This window comes from Choloepus didactylus, chromosome 8, assembly GCF_015220235.1.
Source record: "Choloepus didactylus isolate mChoDid1 chromosome 8, mChoDid1.pri, whole genome shotgun sequence".
NCBI classification, from domain to species: domain Eukaryota; kingdom Metazoa; phylum Chordata; class Mammalia; order Pilosa; family Megalonychidae; genus Choloepus; species Choloepus didactylus.
The window spans coordinates 16147291-16173830 of NC_051314.1; the positions used below are offsets into that span (position 1 = coordinate 16147291).

At 55.2% G+C, this 26540-nt stretch overlaps 1 protein-coding gene across 1 annotated transcript; it reads right to left on the reverse strand.

Annotated features, from left to right (window-relative positions):
- Nucleotides 1-898: 898 nt before the first annotated feature.
- GGA1 (golgi associated, gamma adaptin ear containing, ARF binding protein 1) lies at nucleotides 899-20428 on the reverse strand. The gene is given in 19 exon segments (XM_037847159.1): nucleotides 899-1072; nucleotides 1075-1150; nucleotides 1248-1295; nucleotides 1297-1359; nucleotides 1610-1779; nucleotides 2491-2681; nucleotides 3202-3368; nucleotides 3845-3909; nucleotides 6841-6993; nucleotides 7671-7778; nucleotides 8937-9018; nucleotides 9100-9237; nucleotides 10772-10852; nucleotides 11554-11654; nucleotides 12098-12221; nucleotides 13216-13314; nucleotides 14280-14355; nucleotides 16312-16396; nucleotides 20096-20428. Coding segments are annotated over 19 exon segments (1902 nt in total). The 5' UTR covers nucleotides 20139-20428; the 3' UTR covers nucleotides 899-1040.
- Between the last annotated feature and the right edge of the window lie 6112 nt (nucleotides 20429-26540).

Sequence of the window (26540 nt, forward strand, 5' to 3'; positions counted from 1 at the left end):
AGGCCTCCGGAACAGGGCCTCTTCCGGTGTAAGGCCTGGGGGTGGTGGGGAGACAGCCCTGGCCTCAACCCTGAGGCAGACAGGTCTGCAAGGCAGTCCCCGGGAGCCCCCAACTCCTGCATTCCTGCTATCTCCCCCTACCTCAGAAGAGCCGTGAGAGCAGCTGGTCCAGGAAAAAGAATGTTTTATTTCCATAAATACTCCTGCTCTCACTTACACACTGACCCACTTCTGATCATGGACAGACAGATGGACAGATGTGAGACGCTCACGGAAAGCCCCGGCAGAGGCCAATGAATGAAGACGACACAGAGAACTCCAGTGCAGGACCCCTTCAGCCAGGAGCCCCCGGCCCAGCAGCACAGAGGCCCCCACAGCCCCTCAGGAGGCCTGAAAGTGAGGTGCCAGGGGGTGGAGGAAGACCCCCAGAGGAGTGGGGGACAGATGGGGCTTCCCTAGCTCGACCCCCACCAGCCCTGAGACCATGACCACAGAGCCCATTCAGAAACAAAATCAAAGAGTCAAAGCACACACCAAGGAAGTGAAACAGTTGGAGGTTTGCAGCGGTCACCCCCACATTCACCCGGTTCCTATGGAGGCCTGAGCTGGTCCCCGGCTCCAGCGCGGCCCCCGAGTTATGGCTGGGCCTTCCCATAAGGCATAAGAGACAGGCAGGGATGACCCCACTGCAGGCTGGGGCTGGGCCTGAGGTCCTGGCCCTTCCCTGACAGCCACGCTTCTTCCCCAGGACCCCCAAGTCCTTCAGGGCCAAGCAGCCCCTCCTCTTCCAGGCTGTTGCCCAAACAGTGGGAGGCCCCCAGCAGTGCAACCCAGGCCCAGCCTCCTGCTGGGATTGGCTCAGCAGGGGAGAGGGCCAGAAGGCAGGAGGAGGAAGAGTCACCTGGGGGCCCCAGGGGTGAGAGAAGCACCAGGCCCGGGGGCGAATGGCCATGGGGACAAAGGGGATCCTGGGCTGCCAGCCTCCCACCCAGGCTGGATGATGGCCAGTGCCTCTGTCCCCCACCTCCAGCCCCTCTGTTCTAGAGGCTCCCCCAGGTCTCGGGTGGGGGAACTGGTCCACGTCCCCCATCTCGTTGTAGGTCTCATCGCCCAGGGTGAAGATGAGCTTGTAGCGGAGGCGAACCTTCTCCTGGGGTGGAGATGGGAAGACAGAAGGGTTAGAGAGACAAGGGGCCCCTTCCACCCCGTCCCCCAACACCGCCCTGTCACAGCGGGGGCCCCCTCACCTTCTGGGGGTTGGCAAGGAGCAGAACCTGGGTGATAGCGGTGGGATGGGACGATGGGGTTAAAGGCTGGCAGCTCCGTGCCTGAGGGGGGCTGCAGCTTCACTTTCATGACCTGAGGATGGCAGGGCAGGATGGGGGGCAGAGCTAGCGCTAGCCTCTCACCCCACACTGCCCAAGGAGCTGGGCCCAGCCTGCCTGCCAGCTGCTCCCCTGGGGGTCCCGGGGGTCTGTCCTTCGGGTCCCTTTGACCCGCCCAGCCCCGGGAAGGGAGCGAGACCTGCCCCCTGCCCCAGGATAGCTGGGTCCCCATCCAGCCCCAAGTCACCCTGCCTGGGGAGGAGGGAAGGCCCTGGGCGTGGCACCTTGGGGACGGCCGACTGAAAGACGATGTTGCGGATCGGCTGGGGGGCGGTGCTCAGCATGGACACCACCACCACCAGCACGTCGGAGCGCCCTGGCAGTGGGTCACGGGCGAAGTGGAAGAGGACCCGGAAGCCGTGCTGGTCGTACACGGTTACGGGCAAGATGCTGCCTGACGGGAGAAAGGGGGGTGGGCTGGGGGGGGGTGGGGGGCACCAGGCCTGAGCCCACACACACCTGCTCAGCCTCCACCAGGCCTGGCACATGCTGCTCTCTGAGGCACCTAAAGTCCGATGGTGGAGGCATGACACCCACCCCGGTACTGACTTGCAGCCCCCCACCCCCATCCCAGTGCTGGGTGGCGGCTGCCTGGTGTGCTGAGGACTGTGGGTGAGAGCTTCAGTCACAGTCATTGGCCTTTGCAAGCTCAGTGTCCTCCCTACAGGTAAAACGGGGGCAGTGCTCCCCACCTTCCAGATAGGCTGGGGGGCGAAGCCCTCCCAGAGCCTGAAAAGATGCAAAGACGGCCAGTCCACATCTGCCGTGCAGGGCCTGGGGCAGAGAGACCCTGGGCCCCCACTGCTCCCAGGCGGGGAGACCTCAAGTCTCTGTGTCTTGGCCCCCACCTTCACAGGAAAGAGAGGGGCCCAGGGGCTGTCCCACAGGAAGTCCTCTTGCTTGTGGAGTCCCTGGAGTTTATGAAGGGGCTGCGCCATCACTCAGGGGCACATGAAGAAATGGTTGTAAGAAGGGCAAGGGCCTTCCTGGGGTAACCCACTGGGTCAGCTGGTGGCCGGGCTGGGAGGACAGTCCTGCTCTCCCACCGCCTTCCCCAGACAGAGCTCTGGCTCTGGCCCAGCCCACCCACCCCTGTCCTACTCACTGGGCTTGATGGACTCCAGGGGCACAGTGATGTGGGCTAGCGAGAGCTCCGGTGGCGTGGGCTGCCGAGGCCCCAGTGGCTCTGGGGACGTGGGGTGGAGGAGGCTGGTGGCACTGGAGCTGGGAGAGCTACAGCCACTCTTATTCTGCAGGTCGCGGAGGGTGAGGCGGGGGGCTGGCTGCTGCTTCTCCCTTATTGTGGAGACCATGTGTTAGTAAATGGTTCTACAGTGGCCAAGAGCTGGGGAGCACAGAACGGGCTGGGCCTTCCTGGCTCCATTCCTGGCCACTGGCTTGCTCAGGTCCCTGCTTCTCTGTCCACGGGTCCCTCCCCTCCAGACTGGGCAGCTCTAGTTCTCCTCCCTCCCTCCAAACCCACTTTTACTCTGCACCCCACCTGCCCACTGTGTCCTCATCATGGCCGGCCCTCTGAGCTCTGTTTTTCTCTAGGGTGCTAGGAATGCCTGGGAAACAGCGTGTAAACTCCTTTCTCCTATAAACTCCATGCTCTGTGGGGCAGCACCGCACCTGCCTTAGCCCCTGCCGTGTCCCTGGAGCCCGGCATGATTCAGCACTTGCCCACACAAGCCAGCCAGCAGTGGGCCTCCCCTCCTGGGCCGGGGCAGGGGCTGTGCCAGGGAGAGCTCAGGAGATGCTGCTGGCTTGTAGGGACAGGCTTCCCCACCCCAGGCCAGCCAGGGTGTGTCCTCACCATCGCACTTGCTGGGACTCAGGGGGCAACGACTGCTGCAGGAGGGTCTTCCCCAGGAGGTCCAGGTCATCCAGACCACTGCTTGCCAGTGGGGAGGGCTGCACTGGGGGCCGGCTGTCCACACCAGGGGCCGGGGCCAGGGCTGGGGGTTCAGAGCCATCAGATGACTGTCGGCACAGAAGGGATGCGGGTGGGTGGGGCCGTGCTGGAAAGCTGTTAGGCTCACCCAGGCCATCTGGGGAAGCAGCAGCAGGGGTGGGGACAGCACATTCTCCCTGTGGGTGACCTGGGCAGGGCTGGGATGACAGCATGCCTGCTGGGCCCAAGACCCTTCTCACTCCAGGGCCCGCAGGGCCTGGGGTTCTACTCTAGGAACAATCACATTCCAGGGAACTCGAAGTCATTCTCAAGGAAAAAGGAATAGGGAGCACTCATTTCAATCCCAAAGCTGGGCTGCAAATCCAAAAGGGGACCCGAAGGGACCAGGGCGGGAGATGTGGTCTGCTTCTCTCCCTCTCCCCCGGGGACAGGGCCTCCTGCCCAGGGCTCACCCCTCCCCTCACTGTGCCCCTCAGGCTGCTCGTTCCAGTTGCCCTGTCCCCACGACAGGACCGCGTCAGGATGGGTCCTGGCCCCCTCCTACCTGGAAGCTGTTCCATCCAGCACCATCCAGGCTGGGGCCTGCGGGGAGTGTGGGGTCACTGAGGCCTGAAGGGAAAGCAAGATGGAGGTGAAGCAGGTAGATTCACCAAGCAGAAACCAGAGGCTGAGGCGGGGGCCTGGGTGCAATACCTGCCTCCAGCATCTCCCCCCCAACACTTGGCTCTCTCTTCTTAGAGGCTCAGCTCTGAGGCGGAAAGCCCCGCTCTCAGAGGGAACCAGCAACAGAGCAGAAATAGAAACCAAAGATCCTGGAGGCCCATCCCCAGGCCCCACGCATGCTTCCTCTGCCCCAGGCCGGGCCCCTCAGAAGCCAGCTCAGCTGGCTTGTGTTCCTCAGCTGGCAGCTGAGAGCCAGTGCTGGGTGCAGAGAGGGGAGGAGGGTGTGGGAGAGACCAGGTGAGCTTCCTCCGAGTGGAGCCCAAGGACTGCAGCGTGTGAGCAGACATCCCCATTGAACAATGACAGGACTGGAGCAGGTGGGCTCTAAAGGTCCTGGCGGGTACCCAGGATGGCCTACAAGGCTGACTGAGCGGTGCCAAGGACAGCCTGGGGGGCCTGAGTGGCTCTAAATCAAGGAGTTGTGGACAAGTCAGCTAACTGTGAGAAGGCAGAACATGAGCAGTCTGTTCTGGAAGTCTGCCCCCGCCTGTCCCGAAACACACCTCCAACCAAGTTCACCCCAGATCTGACCTAGGAAAGGCAAGTTATCCTGTTTCTAACAAATCCTAAATAGGAAAGGTCCAACTGAAGTGCTATGGGATAGGCCAAGGTGGGGGCTGGGAAGCTGTGACTTGTGTCTCCCCCTAGACTCATCTCTCCGTGACCAGAGCTAACAGTGGGTCACTGCCAACAACAGCACAGCCTCCGATGTGCCAGGCACTGAAGATGTGGTCCCAATCCTCAAACCTTAAAAGGTGGCTGTGGGGTCCTCACCTCCCTTTTAGGAAGGAGGAAATGCTCAGAGGGGTTAAAGAAACCTGCCCAAGGTCACACAGCTGGAAACTGGCAGAGCTGGAACTTGGACAGAGCATGGCCTAATTGCCGGAGTTTGAACACAGCTCTGTCACTTAGCTATGTGACCTTGGGCTGGTGACTTAACTTCCCCGTGCCTCCCTTTTCTCATAGGGAAAAGGAGACAAGGGCATCTGTATCAGAAGACTGCTGTGAGTGATAAATAAGACAAATCAGATAAGGTGCTTCAACAGCTCCTGGAATCCCCCTCTTTGACAGACAGGAAACAGGCCCAGAGAAGGGAAGCAGTGTGCCCGGGGTCACACAGCTGGCAGGTGCAGAACTGGGATCCACATACAGGCCAGCTTGACACGGGCACTTCCTCGCCCTCCACGGGGCCACACACCCCTCGGTTCCTAAACCCCAGGGGCCATAGCTGGGGAAGCATGACCAATCATGTGCAATGGGTGAAACCCACGCTGGTCCCTCTCCCCCACCCCCTCACCCTTCCCGCCATGGAGAATGGTGTAGGACAAGTCCCCTTTGTGGTCCAGAGGCTGCCTCCACCCCCAGAGCTAGGCTGGTGCTGCCCTGGCACTTTTGTTTTCTGTTCCCATACTCCCTTTGCCTTTGAGAAGAAACCAGAAGGAAGCTGGAGGCTCGGGGCTCTGCTGAAGCAACTCGGCGACAGGAAGTGCAAAACACACCTCACTTCTCATGCAGAGGAGGCTCTGCCACAGCCGCCAGCTGGGGGCCAGGCTGTACAAACTGGGGGCTAGGGCTTGCCAATATTTCCCTGTCACCAACTTTCCCATCAAGTAGCTGCCACCCCGCTCTGGGCTCTCCTGGGGACCATGAGCCACAAAGGATGTGCTTTAGCCTCGCTGGCCCATCCCTTTTCCCTCTGTGAGACGGGGTGAGGGTCCTCTCCCTGAGGCAAGGGAGTGGGACACAGGAGCAGACCTGTGGCCACTTGGGGTCAGACCCTCTGCACTAAGTTATTGGCTCAAGGGCCACCCAGGGGCACCCACAGCTTTGTCTGCTCCTCCCTCGTCTCTGGCTCCTCGCTCTGAGCTTTTGTTTTCCTTTTCTTGCTTATAAACAATGAGTCAGAGCAGCAGAGTGGTTCAAAGTGTGGCTTCAGAATCGCAGGGCCTTGTTGGAACCCTGCGTCTCTCTGCCTTTACTAGCGCTGTCACTTTGGGCAAGCCACTGCCTATCTAAGCCTTGATTGCTCCATCGGTAAAATGCAGGAGACGTAACAGTGCCTACCTGGCGGGCCGCTTGGGGGGTTACCTGAGAAGGATCAGAGCACAGTGGCTGCCACAGTGCTCAGCTCAGGGCCTGGCTCAGGACCCCCAGGCGCCATCTCTTCTAAGTCCTCTACTTCCGAAATTGGTTCAGAAGAACGAGTCTGACTCAGTTTCCAAGTTACAGTTTTCCAACACATCCTCCAGGATCCCTCTGACAGAGCCCAACATCTCGTTTTTCCTAACCCCAGCATCTGTGATGAGGACAGGGGGCTGCTCTGCTCCTCAGCTCTCACACTGGGGGCTGCTGGAAGCCTGAAACCCGCTTCTTCCCTAGCGGGGAGCCTGATCTCCTGCTGGGCCCTGGAGTAATAGCCGGTCCAGGCCCAGCCTGGGTCACAGAGTGACTGGAGCTTTGGTCCCAGGGAACCTTCCCTGTGAGCCCAGCACCTGCTCTCTCTTCCTCCCGGTCCGTGGGGAAACTGCTGCCTTTTTGCCTGGGCAGCCTGGACTCCAGGCTCTAACCTGCTGTAGGAAAATCCCTTGATTTTCCCTCAGGCTGTCAAAGCCTGGGTGTGGCCGGCTTGTCAGAGGTGGGCCCTAGGTTACAGGCTGGCTGGTCGTACCCTTTTCTGAAGGATGACCTTGTATGAGCCCCTTAACTTCCCAGAGCCTTGGCTTCCAGGGCTGTGAAATGAGCCCAAAGGATTCAGTGAGGAGCACCAGATGCTGGCGGCTGAGCCCCGCCCATCCCTAGACCTGGCCTGTTCCTTACCCAGAGACATGAGCTCGTCATCAAGCAGGGAAACTGAGGCACTGGGTTGCTCGGGGCTGGCCTGGTCACCAGGACGAACAGACACAGCTGGGAAGGTGGTGCCTGCAGGAGGGAGCTCCAGGCCTGAGAGGTCCAACAGGGCCGAGGTGCTCCCTGAGGTGGGAAAGGAGAGTCAGACAAGTCCTGAGTAAGGGGAAACTCGGGCCCTCAGAGTCCAAGGGGCTTGGGGGGCAGCCACAGCCACTCCCCCCACCCTTCACAGTTAGCCTCCTGTGTCCCCTCCTCGGTTACACTAGCCCTTCTTTCAGTGTATGGCGAGCCTCCTGTCCAGAATATATTTCCTTCTTGTCCTTACTTGACAAAATGCCCCCCATCCTTCAGGGCCCTGCTTACATAACTTTGCTGCTTCTGGATAGTGTCCTGCCCACCCCCTCCCAATCAAGGGCCAACTGTCACCTCCTCTGTGGCCCCAGGGCTGTCAGTCTACCCTTGTCAGGGCCTGGCCTGGAAGGTTTATGTGTCAAATACTCCCTCCCCGCCTTCTGATCACTAAGCCCAGCCTTGGGGGGTCCATCTCGCCCTGCATAACAGGTACCTGATTTGTCAAATGAAAGGAAGCCTTCCTTCTCCCGCCTGCCCTAGCCAAGCTCTCAGCTCCCTCCTCCTCCATCCTGCATGGAGACTCTCTTCCCCACAGCCACAGGCCCAGCTTCCACCTGGGGCCTTCCCCTGCCCATCATGACTGCTCGCTGTGGGACTAGCCCTCACCCCTAACTCCGTGTCCCTCCACACGCGTGGGCCCCTTCCCAGCCATCCTGCCCCCTCCTCACCAGGGATGGAGCCCGCAGCGGCATCGCCGTTGACCTCCTCACCCCGCACCAGCTGCTTGTACAGGTTGATCACCTGGGTGAGGTTGTCGTTAGCCTGCAGGATCTCCGCTGGAGCAAGGGGAGAGGCCGGCTGAAGGGCTGCGGTGGGCTCTGGGGGCGGGGAGTTGGGCACCCACATCCATCCCAGCCTGGTGTGAGGGGGAGGGCAGGGGCATCCCACCTCGTCTACTCAGGCTCAGGCCCCACAGGGCAGGTTGCTCCCCCACTCTCCCCCTCTCCAGCCACACTGCCTCCTGGCTGTTTCTGGAACCTGCTGGACATGCTCCCACTTCAAGGCCTCCGCACTGGCTGTGCCTCTCTTTGGACACCCCCAGATTTGCATGGCTTGATCCCTTCCTGCCTTCCAGGTCTCAGTGGGGCCTTTCCCAACCACCCTGTCGAGAACTGCAACCCTACACCCCCTGCATGACCTATGCACCCCCCAACCCCCACTTATTTTTTTCCATGCCACTTACCATCACCTAATGAACTATAGTTTTTAACTCATCTGGTTTACTGTCTCTCTTCTCATTAGGCTACGAGCTCTGTGAGGACAGGGCTTTTTGTCTGTTCTGATCACTGCCCTATCCACCAGGGACTAGAATGGAACCTGGCACAAATGAGGCCCTCGTCAATCTCCGTCCCCTTGGGTGCCAGGGCTTCGAGTGGGTGCTCAGGGAATCTGGGCAATTGCCTCATGGGATGTGCTTGCTAGACTGCCGAGTGAAGGGAGGAGCTACTGCCCGGACGGCCGCCCACGTGGGGCCTGGCTGACTTGGTGGCAGAGGAGGAGGAGACCTGGGGACACCACCTGGCTCAGCAATGGAACCACGTGGGCCTGTGGGATTCATACTCAGGTTTCTGGGGTCCCCTGACCAGAGGAGCAGGCAGCCTTCCATCTACCTCTGCTTCTGCCACTCTTCTGCTCTGAGATCCGGACAAGTCCCTTCCCTCCCTGAAGCCCTGCCCTAAAGGGAGACAATCTTCCTCCTGAGCATGTGTCAGTGGGGAGACGAGCTGCCTCTGCGGGCAGCCAACCAGCTCAGCCCAGCCCCGGCCTGCTCTTGGCTTCCTTCCTCCTCAAAGCAGAGAAACTCTGGGGCGCACTGGAGAAGGGGGCCCTCTGGTGGTGGCTCCTTCCAACTGCAGATGCCTGGGCTGGGGGAAGTGGAGGATGGGGTGGACTCGGGTCTGGGGTCCTGACCCCAGCACCTGCCCCAGGCTCACCTAAGGCCTCGTCATTGTCCTCCGTGTCGCTGGCCAGTCTGAAAAGCGTGGGCCGCATCCGCTCGCAGCGCTGGTATAGTTCCTGGGGGACAGCAGGGGGGCGGGCGGGTCAGGGTGCCAGGGGACTGCACGTGGGCTGGGAGCGGGGAGGAGGCAGGCGCACCTTCATGAGTTCCTCACTGCCCGAGGCCGGGCCGCCCTGGCTGTGGCTCATCACCATCTCTGTGAGCAGCTTCACATTGCTGTTCACCTCCTCGATGGCGTTCACCCGCTTGGAGATCTTCTCCATCCGCTTCTGGTCCTGGGAGACATCGGCAAACAGCCCGTGAGCCTGCGTCACGCTGGGCCCGAGGCAGGCCCATCCGCACTGCTCTGGAGAGTGTATGCTGGGGGTCTGGGTGGAGGGCTAGCTTGCTGTGAGATTAGACTTCGGGGTGGGACTCATGCCCAGGACAGGGCCCTGTGGTCCAGGAACACCCCTCGCTCATCCTGGAGCCACTTCCTCTCCTCCCTCCTGCCAGTGCCCCTCTTCCCAGCCTCTGCTGAGCTCATAAGAATCTCCTGGGCTCTCAGCCAGAATCTCCAGGGATGGCCTGGCATTCTGCATTCCAAGAGGTTCAGGTGCACAGCCCCAGGACCAGGGCCCCAGACCTGCAGTTCCAAATGACTCCTGCCCTCTTGGTGTTTGCTCCTAGAGGGGAACTGCCATAATTGCAAGTGACAAGGAACCTCAGTGGTGACCAAATACAACCTAGAAACCAGTGCAGTGACCTTTCTCAGTGTCTCCCAGTGCCCGGTGAATGGAAGGGCACTCCTGGCCTTTCAAGGCTGCTTTGGAGGTGGCTCCACTCTCCTCCCCCTACCTGCTGACTGTGTGCTTCTGCCCTTGCTGAATAAAACATAGGCCTGTGCTATCCATTCTGATAGTCCCCCTCCTTGAAAGAGACCACCCTTGACCTTCTCTTTGCCGGCAGAGCACACAACCTGGTCCTTAGACCACAACCCAGAACTTATGCCCTTGAGGTCTCTGGCAGAAAACCACGTCTCCATGTCTGTGCTGTCTGATCCCTCTCCAGAGCCCCTCAAGGCAGGCCCAGGACCCAATCTTATCCCTGGGCCCACCAGACCACGTGTTGGACACATCCATGCAGTGTTTTTAAAAGTCTGAAGTGGCCACAGTCATTCAGGAAATGAGAGATCTCATGCAGAATTCCAGGCCTCTGGGTGATCTTCAAAGAAAAACCTATCTGCAGATCTGGCCCTGCTGGGCCTGTGAGTTGGGAGCGAGGGGCCTGCACCCTCCTGCCCCAGGGACGCGTGCCTGGCCAAACCTGCCCTGGAGGCTGCCTGCGCCTGTTTTTGGTTGTTTAACCTGTTGTTAACTCCAGGACTCAGGAATATCAGTTTGAATGCTCTGCCTCTTTTCACTGGCGCTACTAATTACTGATTTGCACTTTTTTGATGACTTACCCCATCAATAAATGTCCCAGCATGCACCATAAACCATGTATTTTTGCTTATAAACTACACATATACAGATCTCTCTTTATATAAGTATGTGTTTGTTTTAAACATAATAAGGCCTCATTTATCTCTCATTTTTATAGAAGAGACAGCCTCACAAAAGGCCTTCAGGGCAGGTTAGCTCAAGCTGCTGGGCAATTCTTCCCTCTACACTTTGGTCCCGGCTCTGCCCACTGGGGTTCCCCGTCAGTGCCTCCTTCCCTGTGATGGCCCTTTAGCTGGGTCACTGCCAGGCTCCTCACATACCACCTCCTGGTGCCTCAGCTCAACATCCCCCCCACCTCTCCCTGGGCTTGGGGCTTAGTCAGCACCTCCTGCACCATCTCTTTGATGAGCTTGTTGGCCGCTCGGAGGTCCTCGGGGTGGGAGCTCTTCAGCAGGCGGGCCAGCATCTGTGGAGACAGACGGGCATGACAGGGAGGGCAGCACCTGGGCCAGGATCAGGAAGACGGGGTCACATTCCAGCTCCGGGTGTTTTGGCCGTGGGACCTGAGTAAATTGCTTAAGCTCTCTGAGAAACGCTGAGGGTTTACTGACACCTGATGGTTACCCCAGAAGGACAACAAAGACACCACACATGAGTGCTCCCCACAGTGCCTGGGAGACAGACGTCCTCAGCAAATGGTGCTCATTATATTACTATCCCTATAGAACTTTCTAGAAGGATGTATAAGAAATTCAACAGTGATTACTTTCCGGGGCTGGGCCTGGGGAGAGAGGAACTTTCCCTTTTTATCCTCCCTCTTCTGTGCTGTTTAATTTCTTACCCATAAGCACATGCTTCTTTAACAAACAACTAATCAGATTATTGTTGAAAGGGTTAGAAGACATAAAGCTATGTAAACTCCTGCTCAACCTATGAAGTGCCCTGCACCCCACCCCAGGCAGACACACTGCTCTGTGGGGTCCACGCGGGGGACACGATGCGGAAGGCCTAGGCCCGGTGCCAGGTGTGGAGGAAGTGCTCCCTCAATGGTGCCCGTCCCCACCAGGGTGGCTGTGCATCACGGGAGCCTCTGCTCTGAGCCAGGGCCTGAATTCTCTGACCCAAACTGGGCCCTGGTGTCCCCTCTCCTCCTCCTGGGAGTCTCACCTTGGATTTCTCCTCGTCTTCAAAGATCATATTCTTGGGCCGTGGGGGAGGAAGGGAGCAGGAGGCGTCATTGGGAAGCTTGGGGTCGGACTTCACAATCCCTGGAGCAGACGGGTGGAGGGAAGGCTGTCGGTAGGGCCCAGGCCCGCGGCAGGGGGAGATGGGGATGGGGGTGGAGGAAGAATGGAAGGTGGAGCCCAGGCTTTCTCCCGTACTCTGGCTCATGACTTTGGTGTGCTAGGGCCTGTCCTTGACCTACCAGGTCAAACTGCTGTGGAGAGGAGGGTCTGGGCACCAAATTTTGAAACCACTCCATAGGGCCATTCTCTAAGGGAAAGTCTGACCCAAATCCACGTTCCCTACATCCAAGCTAGCCACAGCCAGAGCCACAAAAAAACTCCACTGGCCATGTGTTCTCCTCTAGAAGGAAAAGGTCAGACCTGTGTCCTCGCTGACTCAGAAGTCCCTGAAGCTGCTAGAGCCCCAGCTCAGTGGGGAGAGGATGGGAGGCCCTGGTAGCCACCCCATCCTCTGGGTGCCTCACCCTGCTTCTTTAGCATCTGGTAGGCCTCTGCTATCTTCACTTCTTCAGGTAGGCCGACTGTCCAGCTGTAGAGGAGCTCTAAGATCTTGTTCTTCACCTTCTCTGATGTCCGAGACCCCAAGTACTTCAGGGAGGAAGGGAAGGGGAGGGGAGGCCTTTGACATTGCTCGTCCCTACTCACATCAGCCCCCAACCCTCGCCCCAACCTGGCTGCCTTGCCAGGACTTCCTCAGAAGCCCTCTGGCCTACAGGCTCCTCACATCCCTACCAAGCAGCCCAGCATAGACTGAGTTCACTTCCTAGCTCTGCTATTTCCTGGCTGCATCAGCCCTCCAGGTCTCAGTTTCCCCATTTGTTAAATGGGGATGATATCAGTAGCACCATGGTGAGGAGACAGTGAGCCAGGGGCTTACAGCCAGTTAATGTAAGGGTTAACTCTGGGGCCTCAGGCTGGAGGGGCCAGTGGCTTCAAGGCTGATCAGGGAAGGGGGCCCCTGGCCCCCTCACACAGTGTCCCAGCAGCAAATGGGGCTGGGGGAATCAGCTCCCACTCCAGAGTCCCCTCCTGGGGGCAGAGAGGAAAAATGATGGGGGTAGGCTCTTACACAATGGTATTAAACATGCTCATGCCTTTTGGGAGGATTCCTCAGGTCAAAGGTCAGAAGTCAGGGGTGTGGCCAATCTGCAGCTAGCAGGCTCTGTCATTCAGATTTGGGCCCTGGCATCCAAGCACACAAGGGGGCCACTCCTGTCGGGTAGGGAAGAGGGAGAGCCCTCTGCCAGAGAGCCAGGTGGGATACCACAGACAGGTGCGCAGGAAGTGATCTCAGAACCAGAGCAGCCCAGCTGGGGAGCCTGTTTCCAAGCTGTCTGTCTTCCCTGCAATAACTGCTCCCCAGGCACCCGATAGCACCATAGCCAGTTCCACTGGTCAGGACTCCTTCTAAAAACCTCAGCCAGGGCAGGGGCCGTGAGAGGATGTGTGTTTGCTCGTATTTGTGCCGGGTCAGAGTTCTAACGGGGCCCAAGCTGGCAGTCAGTCACACTGCCGTCTGGGGAGCCTCTTTCCTCACCCACGCTGGACAGAGCAAGTCTGAGGCTGCCCAAGGAGCACCCACCTTGGGAGACACGACCTTGATGAGCTCGTTGAGAAAGCGGAACTTGCCCACCTCGTCGTGAAACCTCTTGCCACAGCTCTTCATGCATGTTTCCAGGACCTGCGGCAGGGAGGGAGAGGGTCAGGGGACCCCCAGGGAGTGTCAGAGGGGGCTGCCTCCCTCCCACACCTTGGCCAAGACCCAGAAGCCCAGGGACGGGTGCTTAGGTGGGAGGGAAGTGGATTCTGAGGCTCACAGAGGCCTCTAAGTGGGTCAGCACCCAACCCGGCAGAGCGGGGCTGGGTGACCTTGGGTGCCTGGCAATGCCACCCTACAGCACCACTCTATCCTCCACAGCCACTTCTGAAGATCACACGTATGTTACTTGTCTTACTAACTATCTTTGATTTACCTTGGCCTTATCCTAAGCTAGATCTGCGAAACTAGAGTTGAAATGTATGAGGGGGGAAAAACTAGCTTGTTAGAAAGAATGAATAATTACTAAAAGAAAAATCACACATCCACCACCTCCTACAGCCAGCTTGTGTACCCACGTCACAGGGTGATCTGGGTCTGGGGCCTGAAGACAGGGGGCCCCTTGACTCTTCCACAAGCAAAGCTTCCCAATCTTGGACCTGAGCCAGGCGTCCACCCCTTGGATCCTCACGGGGAGGACAAGGCTGTCCTGTCTGGAGACCACTGATGGGCTGGGCTGGCTTCTCAGCTGCCTCAGGGAGCTTCATAAACACAGATCCCTGGGCCATACTAGGGAGTTCTGGTTCAGTAGGTTGGAGGCTCTTGATTGAGCAGGTTTAATGGGCCTCCCAGGGATATGATACACAGCTGGAGGAGGGAGCCCCTGACCCTAGGGGCCTCCCTCCCCCAAGACCTTGCGCAGGATCTGGGGCCAGAGGCCAGCCCGCTTGTTGCCATGGGACCCTTCAGGGGCTGGCCCAGAGCCTCATCCTGGACCATTCTGGCACAACTCCCTTAGCTCTGATGAAGATAACCTCAGTCCTGCCCTCTACCATCCATGCTATCCACAAGGTCCAGGGCCCAGGCAGCACCCGCTTTCCCCTCCTCACCGTCAGGGCCTGGATCGCCTCCCACTCCTGCGGGGACTGGATCTTGTGGGCTAGCAGCCGGGTGGCAAGCGGAGGCCTGGGTGAGAGGAACACAGAGCCAGAATCGTCACGGAGCCACAGGCTGTAGCCACAGCGCGGTTGTGCCCAGCCACCCTGGGGGAGGTTCACTACCCTATCAGGGCTCCAGCCCTCCGTGGCCTCTGCAGAGACTGGGCGAAAGCCTGGCTCCCTCTCTGGGTTAGATGTGGGCCTGGGATTGTGGCAAGGAGTGCAACAGGGAAGAACCAGTGGGAAGTGCAGAGCAGGGACCTTGGAGAAACATGGCTCAACCCCTTGGCCAGCTTTAAAAGAACCATAACATGCTGCCTCCTGCGCTCGTGGCAGGGACAGAGAAGACCATGACTTCAAGGAGCAAGTATGGGAGCAGAATATGACAGAGTGCCACAAGTGATCAGTAGACACAGCTCCCTGGGAACTCAAGGTGGCAAAGAACATTCTGCTGGGGAAATCAGAGCAGCTTCCTGATGAAGGTGGTGTCATCATCTACCAGATTATACATGACATGACACTGACAGTCGTAAACAGCTAACACGCACTGAGTGCTTATGAGGTGCCAGGTGCCTGGTTAACCTTCGTAAGAGCCTCTGAGGTATCACCCCCAATGAACACTGAAGAAACTTATTCAGTTGCTTGCTCAGCTAATGGAAAGGATGGACTGTGAACCCAGAAGACTGGCTTCAACTTGGCGAGTGAACTCACTGCCCTCCCCTCTACATGGGAGCTGACTCCCAGGGGTGTAAATCTCCCTGGCTACACAGGATATGACTCCCGGGGATGAATCTGGACCCGACATCATGGGACTGAGAACATCTTCTTGACCAAAAGAGGGATGCAAAATGAAATAAAATAAAGCTTCAGTGGCTGAGAAATTCCAAATGGAGTTGAGAGGTCACTCTGGTGGGCATTCTTAAGCATTATATAGATAACCCTTTTTAGGTTTTAATGCATGGGAATAGCTAGAAGTAAATACCTGAAACTATCAAACTGCAACCCAGTAGCCTTGACTCTTGGAGACAATTGTATAACAATGTAGCTGACAAAGGGTGACAGTGTGATTGTGAGAGCCTTGTGGCCCACACTCCCTTTATGCGGCATATGGATGGAAGAGTAGAAAAATGGGGACAAAAAAACTAAATGAAAAATAGGGTAGGAGGGGAGGGATGATTTGGGTGTTCTTTTTTACTTTTATTTTTTATTCTTATTTTCACTTTTTCTGGTAAAAGGGAAATGTTCAAAAAATAGATTGGGGTGATGAATGCACAACTATATGATGGTACTGCGAACAACTGATTGTATACTCTGGATGACTATATGGTATGTGAATAAATCTCAATAAAATTGAATTAAAAAAAAAAAAAAAAAGACTGGCTTCAGAGCACATACATCCTGCTATACAGTCTCCCCTCAGTGAGTACCTGGTGGGGGTGGAAGAGAGGCATTTCTGGGAGAGGAAGCAGTATGGGCAAACACACAGAGCTATAGTCCCTAGACGTCAGCACCAGCTGGAGAGCCTGCCAACAGTGTCGTCCCTCCAGAGCCCTGGAGAATCTAGTCCGCAGCCCAAGAACATGCATGTTTGACAAGCACCCCAGGTGATCCTAAAGCAGGTGGTTCTGGTTCTTTCTTGAGCAAAGCAGAGCCTGGGGGCCTCTACCCAGCATTGGCTGGGGGTCAGGTAGTCCTTGGTTTGATCAAGCGCAGGATGGACATTTTCTCCCTGTGAGATCTTGGAGCTACTGAGCCCCTGCTCCCCAAGCCTCTGTTTCTGCTCCTGTAAGATGGGTCAATTAAGGCCCACCTCAGAGGGTGACATACAAGCAGCACTCAGGACAAAGTGCCCACTGGGCATGTTGACAACAGAAACTGGATCTCGCACCCATGTCCCTCTGCCTGAGGCCAGGGCCTGGAGCAGGGGTGGCAGGTACACAGCAGGTTCTGCTGAGTATGAGTGAAAGTCGGGGAGGCCACCTACCCCTCAAAGTCCTCGTTGAGCTGTTCGCAGAAGCCGTTGATGCTGGCCCAGTTCAGCTCCTTGTTCAGGGGGTTCGTGGCTCTATCTGCAGGAGGGGACAGGGTTAGTGTGGCCCGGTGGAGAGACTCCTGCCTTCCCCCACTCCCCATCCCACAGAGCAGGGGGTCGACCACCATCAACTGGTGGGGTCAGCAAGGGGCATGGTGGGGACTGAGCACCTGACAGACCTCCCACTGACTTCCTGCTCGGGAAGCCTTTACACCTGAGTGTTGACTTTCCATGGAGGATCAGACAGCCGAGTCATGACCACTGGCTTCCCTCATGGCTTTTCATCAAAGACCCTTTAAGAGATTGTGCTCAGGGGTCATTTCCCTACTCCCCAGCTCCCTTGCAGCTGTACCCTCCCTCTGCTACACCCTACCACATCTCCTCTAATTCTGCTAATGAAAAGTGTCTCCACAATTCTCACGGAATTTATGCTCAGAAGAGGTGTTTTTTTTTTTTTTCTTAAAAAAAAAAAGCCATGGTCCCGCCTCCAGCAGCAATGCAGAGGCCCTGGAAGTGGCCCAAGCTAGTTTCTCAACACAGTGTGACAGAGGCAGGCAAAGGAGCCATGGAAACCCAGAGGAGGGGCCCCATTTCAGCCTGGGGGCCAGGGGAGACTGCTTGGAAGAGGCAGTGCTCAGGCAGGGAGGGATTGGAAGGGTTAACTGGACTGGGGATGGTGGGCTCTGAACACCCAGGGCTGTATGTGAGAATGGTGTGACCAAAGGGCCCAGAATGAAGGGTGTTGGTGAAGGATTTGGATTTTATTATCATGCTGGGGATCACAGAGCCCTTTCCACCTTGGGAAAGGCTCAGGGATCACATCCTCCAGGCAGCCTTCCCTATCCCCCACTTCTGCCAAAGGTAGCACTACAGGGTCAGTTCTCTGTGTGCCCACAGACCTGACCTTACCTTTTGCGGCCGGCCCAAGCCTGCAATCATGCTACATGGCAAAGGAATGAATGAATGAATGAATGAATGAGGGGTCAGCTGCGGGCAGGAAGGGGCAGGGTTCTGAGGGGAGTCTGAATCCAGGAATGGGTAGTGGCCAGGACAGGGTAGACAGGTCTAGAGGAGTGAGAACAAGACCAGATCATCACCCCTGGGCCAGGTTAAACAACCATGTAGGTCACATAACTTCCCTGAACCTCAGTTTCCCCAACTGCAAATGGGGAATATGGACTTAACTTGGATGATAAATACTTTCTGTGTGGTAAAGCCATGGGGACAGCCAGAGCTGGCTCTTCACTTCTCCACAGCCTCTCTGGCCAGTTCTGTCCAAGCCCGAGCACTAAACAAGGGGGCTGGGAGGAAGCCCAGTCCAGGAGGAGGGACACAGAAGGGTCAGTCTGTGGACAGAAGGAGGCTGGGGACCCAGCCTGTGGCGCCTGCCCATTCAGGGACCCTGTACTTCAGGAATCCCTGTGCCCAGCAGCCATTCATTCAATTCATGTTTATTCAATAAATATTCTGGGTGCTGGGGATGAGGCAGTGAACAAGACAGAATCCCTGCCCTCCTGGAACTCAGAGCCCAGCATGAGAAATGCTGATCAACAAATAAACACAGAATAGTGTGTTGTCAAGTGCTATAAAGAAAAACAGAGCGGGGAGAGGGACAAGAAGTGTTGAGGGGGCTGCCCTCTTGAAGGGCTCTCAGGGGAGCTATAGCTGAGAAGGGATCTGAAAGAAGCATTTTCTCTCTGGATACGAGTCTCTGTTCCAGGACTCTACAAACTCCTCCAGTTCCTAAGAGAAATGAAGTCCCTTCTCAACAACTGGGGGACCCCAGGAATAAGGCTGCTTGGGTTAATGTGACCATCAACTCTGCATCCCAGCACCCCCCACCCACCCACCCCGCAACATGGCCAGAGGCTGGGAACCAGCAGTCTGGGGGTGGAAAGAGAGAATGGGGTTGGATATTGCCCACTCAAGGAGGCCTGGCTGGAGGACCCTAAAACAGGAAATCCCTTAAATTCTCAAAGACATGTGAGTCCACACGAGGACCGCTCCTGAGTCAGAAGGCAGTGAGGAGGAAGCTCTGGCATCACAAGACATAGCGCTCTCCCTCCATCTGGCTCAGAACCAGTCTGACAGCCCTTCCTGGCCTCCAGCTCTCTTACCTCTGCCTACAAGGCAGCACCTTCCCTGGCAGGCAGCAGGAGAGATCACCAAGGCAGGAGGACCAACTAGCCAGTTTCACAACAGGGTGTGACTCTCCCTTGTCACTCTACAGTGTGAAAATGTCATCACTTAACCTACCAGAAGCTACTCTTTACCTCCAACCACTGAAATGGAAGAATTTCCTATTTTGCCAGGACACAAAAAAGGAAGAAAAAGAGAAAAAAATCTCAGCCTCAAGCTATCAGGGCCCAGCCCACTGCCAACCCCAGGCTCCTCCAACTCCTGACAGTTTCTAGAATCAGATCCTTTGGCCTCTCAGAACATCTGTTGTTGCTAACCCTGAGACTGCTCTGTATCGCCCAGAGCTCAAACCCTGCGGCCTTTCCAAGATCTGAGATCCAGGGCCCCGCCCATTCCTTCCCCCAGTTGCTGCTGACACCTGGACACTTGTGGCGCTCCAGAAACTTGTGGCATTCCAGAACAGTCTCAATGACTGCTGAGTGCTTCCTTTCCTCCTTCCCCCACTGGCCAGACTGACTCCGAAATATCCCTGGAGACTGTGTGGTTCTGGGGCCAACCTCAGGGTTCACTTGGCTCATGACTAGCTTAAAAGGGGCTGGCCGTGGTCCCAAACCACCCTGCGCAGCTCCCTGGTGCACTCCAGTCCACAGGGTTGAGCTGAAGCTAGACCCAAGGGCTTCCCTCAGGATCTGGCACAGATGTGGGCTCAACCAGAGGAACAGACTTGGTAGAGAGCTGTCACCAGACTGGTGGAAGCAAGCCACAGCGTTCAGGGGCAGCATCCAGGGGTAGGGTTGTGACAGCCAAGAGTCATCAGCACTGGGCGACACGGAGCCCAAGTGGAAGGTTTGGGGACTCAAAAGGCTCAGTAGTAGGAAGCTATGTCTGCGAAAAGACAGAACAAAGGGTGCAGGGAATTTTGGAAGAAGCTCAGAAAGAACTGGGAAAGAAGTGGGGGACAGAAAGTAGTACAGAGGCTGGGGATAGTGACAAGGAGCCTGGAATTACTTCTGATGTCTGAGCCTGTTGGGTTTGGGGGTTTTCTCACTGTGTGGCCAGAAACTGAGGGATCAGATGTGCCAGGAGTCCTCCCTCCTAGGAGGGTGAAAGAGCAAGTCTGAGTATAGCTGCAGATTCGAGGAACAAATGGGAAGAAGAGGCACCGTGCGGGGCCGGGGAGTGGAGGATGAGGGCCTGAGGAGAATGGGGTCCCTCCCTCCGGGGTCTGAGATGCAGGCCTGTGGTCCGCTCCTTTGCTTCCTCCCCGGGCCGGAGAGGCGGCTCCTCGGTGAAGAGGTCTGGGCCCGAGGGGATTAGAGGCTACTTTCTCCGTCCCAGGGGTTCTGGGCATAGAACCGAGCGCAGGTGCAGCTCACTCCCCACCAGGGATCCTGGCCCAGGACTCAGATGTGGGATGAGCAGCAGGGGTCTTCCTTCTTCCCAGGGTCCCAGAGACAGACTCGGGGAGCCACCCCTCCCGGGCCGGGGGCGGGGCGTGAGGAGGGGGCGCCTCGTACCCCGCCCCCGCCGGGAAGGGACCCGCCTCGTGCCCTCGGTTCCGGTTCCGGTCCGGCCCGCGCCCCTCCCGGACACTCACTGATTCGCGCCTCCAGAGTCTCTGGCTCCATCTCTGGCTCCATCCGCCACGGGCCCCCAGCCTCGGCACCGCCCCCTGCCCCCCGCCGGTCTCGCGGGACCTTCTCGTCCCCGCCCTCCACCGATTAAAGGGCCAATGTCCGCACCGACGCGCCGCAACGGCGCACAGGAGCCCTCGGCACCATAGAGATACGAACGAGCTCCCCTAGAGCGTCGCCTCCTCTTCCAACCCCTGCCCCAAGCGGCGTCTACGACGCGGAGTGGGGGGAACCCGCCGCCTGCTTTCCGTTCACAGCGCTCAGGCGGGAAAGGAAGCGGAGGGACTTGGGGCTGAGGGCGGCACCATGGAAACCCCACAGGACGCTCTAACTCGTTCTGCGTCACGGAGATTCCTGTGACCACTTCCGGAGAACGCTGCGCGGCCATGTTTTTGAGGGGCTTTGAGTTCACTTCCGGAACGCTGAGCAGGCACTTCCGCTTAGATACGGAAGTGGGCAGGTCCCTTAAAAGAGCAGTGATGTACATTGGCCACTCTGGAAATGATGACGAAGTCCACGTTTCTTGGGTGCTTACAGTGTTTCAGGCAATGTTCTATGCAGTTTTCCATGCATGAATCCACTTACTCCTCACAACAAGCCAGGTAATTACTGGCCTGAGGTAACGAAATAAGTGGTAGGGTTTGAACCCTGCACAGCCTCCTACATAAATTCGGAAAACATTTCATGAGCTGTGCATTTGCTTTGCTCTGTGATGGGTGCTGGGGAAGCAAGGCCTGGCCAGATATTTATTATGCAACATGAAGGGGGAAGTTCAGGCAGCGGCAACACAGGAGGAACCTCTTCTTTCCTGGAGAGGGGTGTTATGTCAGGAAAGGTTTCAGAGAGGAGGTAATACATGAGTGAAAGACAGTACGATTTCCCCAGATTGACCTGGTGCACAAAGGATTCCAGGTGGAAGGTCCAAACATTTTAGGGCTCACGGGGAAGAAAGAGTAAGATGCATTCAGGAAGCTGAAATTCCTACTTCAATGTGATTCCAGAGGTGTTTGTAGGAGAGTTGGCCTGGAATTAGGCCAGGCCAAGATCACGTAGGACCTGTGTTTAGTTTTTGTTTTGTTTTGTTTTTCCTGTAAACAATGGTGGGTATCTCATTAAAAAGTTTTACGGATGGTGACAAGGTCAGGGTTTTGATTTAGAGAGGTCCGGAGGATAAATGTGAAGAGGATACTGGAGAAGGCCAGATTGAAACCAGGGAGGGCAGGATGTGCAGACTTCCTAACTTCGGTTGCTTTTCTCCTGCCCTTTCTTCCTCCATCAAAGTCCTTCCTCGTCTCTGCCTTTTCCACCTGCAGCCCCGATCCCGCGTGGTGACGTCACGGCCAGGGGACGCCGGGTCGCCGGCTTACCTGGGTTCCTTGCACGCCTTCGCCCCCTGGCGGCCCGTGCCCGCTCGAGCCGCCCAACCTCGAGGATTAAAGCGCGACCGAGGTTTAGCTGGGGCGGCCCGGGAATGTGGCGAATCCGGTTCTGCTCCTACCGCCGCGTCTACGCGTGACCTCGATTCACCTTGCAGAAGCGCAGTGACCTCATCTGGGAGTTAAGGGGGTTGCGCTGGGTCAGTTCTTCCCCAACACCCAACCATTCAGCAGACCCGGACGCTTTTCTAAATTCTCCTCCGCAGGCTGTTAAAATCATATGGAAGATGATATGTATGTTTATTATATTCCTCAATAAAACTGTATCATAATATGTACTTAGAGCTTTTTTGTTTCTTTTATTGTTGAAATAAAACGCGGATCGCATAGACTGCATTGATTTCGGGGCGTGTTCACGCTCTCAGGAGTCACTTTTAAAAGATTTGACCTGGGTTCAAATTTCTGGCTTTGCTAACTGTCTAAGCGGTATGACCTTAGGCAAGTCACTCACCCTCTCTAGAGCTCAGGCTTCTCATCGGAGACATGGTTGTGAGAATTCAATGAACGGGTGTCTGCAACGAATCTTCCAACACTTGCCCAGGCTTCCCTTCCCTGCTGAGCTCTTCTCCTTAGCACTTTTCTCTATCTATATTTCCTTTCTTCACCCTGTTTTTTGTCTCTTTCCTCTACCAGAATTGAATGCAAACTTCTGGAGGGCAAAGAATTTCATCTCTTTGGTTCACTAATTTATCCCCAAGGCCTAAAACAGTACCTGGCACATAGTAGGTGTTCAATAAACATGCACTGAATAAATGAATGAGTGGAAGCTACTATTCATAAGGTTTTGGATGTGGAGCTGCAGGAATGTGTCCAACGTTTCGGCTAGTGGGACCCAGCCAGGCTGGGCTCTTAACTGGGGCTCCAGGCTGCCCCTCAGTGGGTCATGGGGAGCTGTGCTTGGCGAGGGAGACTTTGGAGCAGTGGCTGTGCAGGTCATGTAGCACCAGCCCAAATCTGGCTCACTTCTGCCTTCCAGGCAGACTCCTGGGGGCGGGGCAGGGTTGGCCAAGGTCCCCACTCGGCTCCCATCACAAGGGCCTGTCTGAGACCAAATCCCTGCCTTCAAAGGATGGAAAACACAAAAAGTGCACAAAACACATGGAGATAACTACAAAGAGACCCAAACAGGCTGGTGTGAAGATTGTGGAGGCCAGCCAAGGTGAGGAGAGCCAGAATTTGAACTCAAGCCTGCGTTTCTGTACTCAAAGTCTGTGCTTGGTCCCAGGAACTGATTTGAGGTGCCACTGCTGACTGAGGAGAAAGCAGGCATCAGCAAGATGGGAGATCTTGAACCCCTTATGAGGGTGTGTGCAAATCAGAACTGGACCACACAGTATAAGGAAGTTTATTGCCCATTTATGAATTTGCATAGGTGAATCAGCTCATGAAGTATTAAAATTCAGCCCAATTTCCTTGTACATTTAGTAAATTATCTTTATTAAAAGGGATGACCTTTTAGGTGGAAGGAAATATAAATTCAATGGAAGTATAAATGCCTGTTACAGAAGATGATCTAATTGGTTGTGATTAAGCCGTCCCAGGAAATCTGAATCACCTGAAATAATGGGATAGCAAGGAAAAGATATGGTGGAAGGGAGGCTGGGCAGATTCTTGAGTGTGTGAGGAGGGTTTGTGGCCACTGGAGAAGTGCTGCTGGGTGAGGGGGGGGGCTGAGTTTGTTTCACTGCTTTTGCTTTGATTCTGTGATAAAGATAACTTGCTGCCATTTACTGATTCAACTGCAGTATGCCAAGACTTTTGCATATACATCTCCAAGTCTCGTACCAGTCCTCTGAGGTCAGCATTAGTTTCCCCATTTTACAGAGAAGTAAACTGAGGCCCAGAGAGGTGAAACAAGAAACTCTTGACCAAGGCCACAAGTAAGTGGGAAGCTGGGGCCAAGTTTTGCTTGGTTTCCAAGGTTGCCAAATTTCTCCAACGAGTCCCTGTGTTCCTGGAGAGCTAGTTAAGAACACAAGCTCCGGGGCAGCCGATCAGACCTTCTGGGCGGGTGGCCGTGGAATGCACGGTGCCAGGTTGGCCTTAACCTGTGCTCTGTCCGCCCCTGCACCCTGAACCCATTGTGCCTGCCTGCTCCGGTTCTCCAAGGGCCTTAGGGCCGAGATGGGTCCACCTAGGGTCCCGCGGGCTCTCCCTGAACATCTGTGTGGATGATCTTTATGGCGCGGTGAGACCCTGATCCCCGGCCTCCCATCACACCTGCCTCCTGGTTGCTCAGGTGTGCCAAGGGAGGTCAGACTTGCAGGTGAGTGAACTGTGTGCCAACCCCGGAAGAGGGGTGAAGAAGGGGCTGGGAAGTGGAGGGGTCTAAGCCCCCCCCCCCCCCGCCCACTGAGACCCTCCCCCACTGGCCTGAAGGAAACAAGAGAACCCAGGTGTCAACAATAGATTAAACAAACGTTGCTGCTGTTGATTGGCTGATGGATACATATGTGGCCGATTCACTTTTTGCTCTCCAGGACTTGGGACCTTACAGCAGAACTTTGAGGTAGTGGTTACACAGAAAGCAATTAGTGAGCACCCATCTTGTGTCAAGTCCTGTGCCAGGAGCTGGGGATTCAAGGGTGAATGGGACAGGCAAGCTGCCATCCTTGTGGAGCTTGTGTTCTAGTCAATGAATAAACACGTAAACCAACAATATAATTTCAGAAAATTATGGGGCCAGAACTGCAATCGAGCTGTGTGCCAGCAGCGCTGTAACAAGTCCTGTGTGCATTTACCTGAAATACTATGGAGAGAGCGAGGCCAATTAAACTGGGTAGAGTGAGAGGAGAGAGAGAGAGAGAGAGAGAGAGAGAGAGAGAGAGAGAGAGAGGGAGAGAGAGGGAGAGAGAAAGTGTCCTTTGAGCAGGAAGCTGAAGAACCAGGGAGAATTTTCTTCCCAAACAGGACGGGACAGTACGTGGGAAGGTAAGTTCTTTAGGAACACAAGAAGTCTGAGGTGACCAGGAAGAAGGGGGCCGCCAAGAGCAGAGCTGTGTGACCTTGGGCAAGTCGGTTCACCTCGCTGAGTCTCCCTTGCTGGGAGGATTAGAGATACTAAATAAATAAAGAAAGCTCCATGTGGTGTCTACTGTTGTTATTACTGGGAGAGGTCCTCGGTTCTATTTCCTACTTTTGAGGCCTTTGTTCCTATTCTTTTCCCTCCCCTTGCCATGGGCTCCAAGGACAGCGGGAAAGACTTGGATAAGCTCCAAGAAAGGACTTCCTCTTTGTCAGTCACAGCTGATGGGGGGAGGGAGGCAGGGCTGGTTTCCCAGGGAGTTAGAGAATTCTGGAGCTGGAAGAAAAGCTTTTCAATCTTTTTTTTTTTTGACAGATACATAATGTAAGAAAAGCATTTTACATCAGGACTGTGTAAACTTTTTATGGAGCCTGAAATTTGTAAAAAGAACTTGAAAGAGCTCTGAAAGAAAAAAAGAATATAAAATTGCTCATGCAAAATTAGGTGCAAAAGTGAGTATTTAGACTGAGAAAATAAATCCCCATAAACTGCAAATTTAAAAAAGCTGATGAGTACCACAATTGATACCAGACAAAAGCAGTGGGTTCTCTGCTGAGTGTGCATAACAGCCAATCCATGACTCTGGGGTTTCCAAGAGAAAAAGAGCTTAATGCTACACAAAGAAGAAGCAGGAGATCAGAAAGCCAAAAATCTGCTAAGGACCTCAGGGTTTTTCTGGAGTCAATCAAGGGGGTGGGGGACGGAGTCGTTACCACTACAATAGTAAGTATACACAAGGCTGAGCTAGTCTAGAATGACCATTATAATAGTAAGTATAAACAAGGGTGAGGTAACTGTAAACAGGAGTGAGACTAATTGAGTTTCTGTAATTTCAGGTATTATTCTACAATATTGTTGCAACCCAGCTTAGCCCGAGGACTGAAGAACATGCCAGCGTGGAGTTAGATATGAGTTTAATAGGACTTGCTTACAGGAGGTGATTTGTTTCATGGCGGCGGCCGGCTGGGAAAGATGGAAGCTAATGCCCCACAAAAGCAAAGGGTGTCGGGGTGGTTTATGAGGGTTAGGAAAAGGTGGATGTGAGAACAGTTTCAGCAGGGTCTTGTAACACAAAGGTGTGGAGATTTGTTATCAACAGTGATAGGGGAGGGGAGTTTCAATGTTTTGTTGTCAATACATTTTTTCCTCTCCTGGGGAGGTCTGATGACTTTTTTTTTTTTTAATTCAATTTTATTGAGATATAGTCACAAACCATATGGTCATCCACAGTGTACAATCATTTGTTCACAGTACCGTTATATAGTTGTGTATTCATCACCACAATCAATTTTTGAACATTTTCATTACCACACTCCAGAAGCCCGGGCCCCCAAGGGTCTTGAAGACTGCACACAGTAGTTTGCTTGACCTAGGACAGTTAAGGTTTGACCTTATTTTCCTTGTAATATCAGGTGCTAAATGCAATCTATACCCGAAACTGCCTCCTCCCTGAGACTCCCTGAGATACTGTTGTCTACAAGATAATCTATAATCCTCCCTTCCTCCCTGTGGATTACAATCAGTCCCTCCCTATGTTGCGTGACCCTGCTCCCTGCCTTATGCTCTCATACCTGTTGGAAGGTTGAGCCCTTATAACCACTTATTCAGCCCCCGAAAGTGCAGACTATTTCCACATTGTGCTCTGAACACGCCGGCATTCAGAGCAGCTCCTGATTCCATTCAGAGAAGCTCCTGATTTCAGGGCAACATGACCGACTTCCCATCCTGTAGGTAAGCCCCAAAATAAAAGCTCATGTCTCAGAACATGTCCAGCACTTTCTTTAGTCCTTCGGCTACAAAAGCCTTCTTGGTCCGTGACACACACAAAAAGAATAAGAATAAAGATTAAATAAAAAAACACGTAAAACATCCCATACCCCCATTCTTCCCTATTATTCATTTACTTTTCGTCCTCATTTTTCTACTCATTTGTCCATATGCTGGATA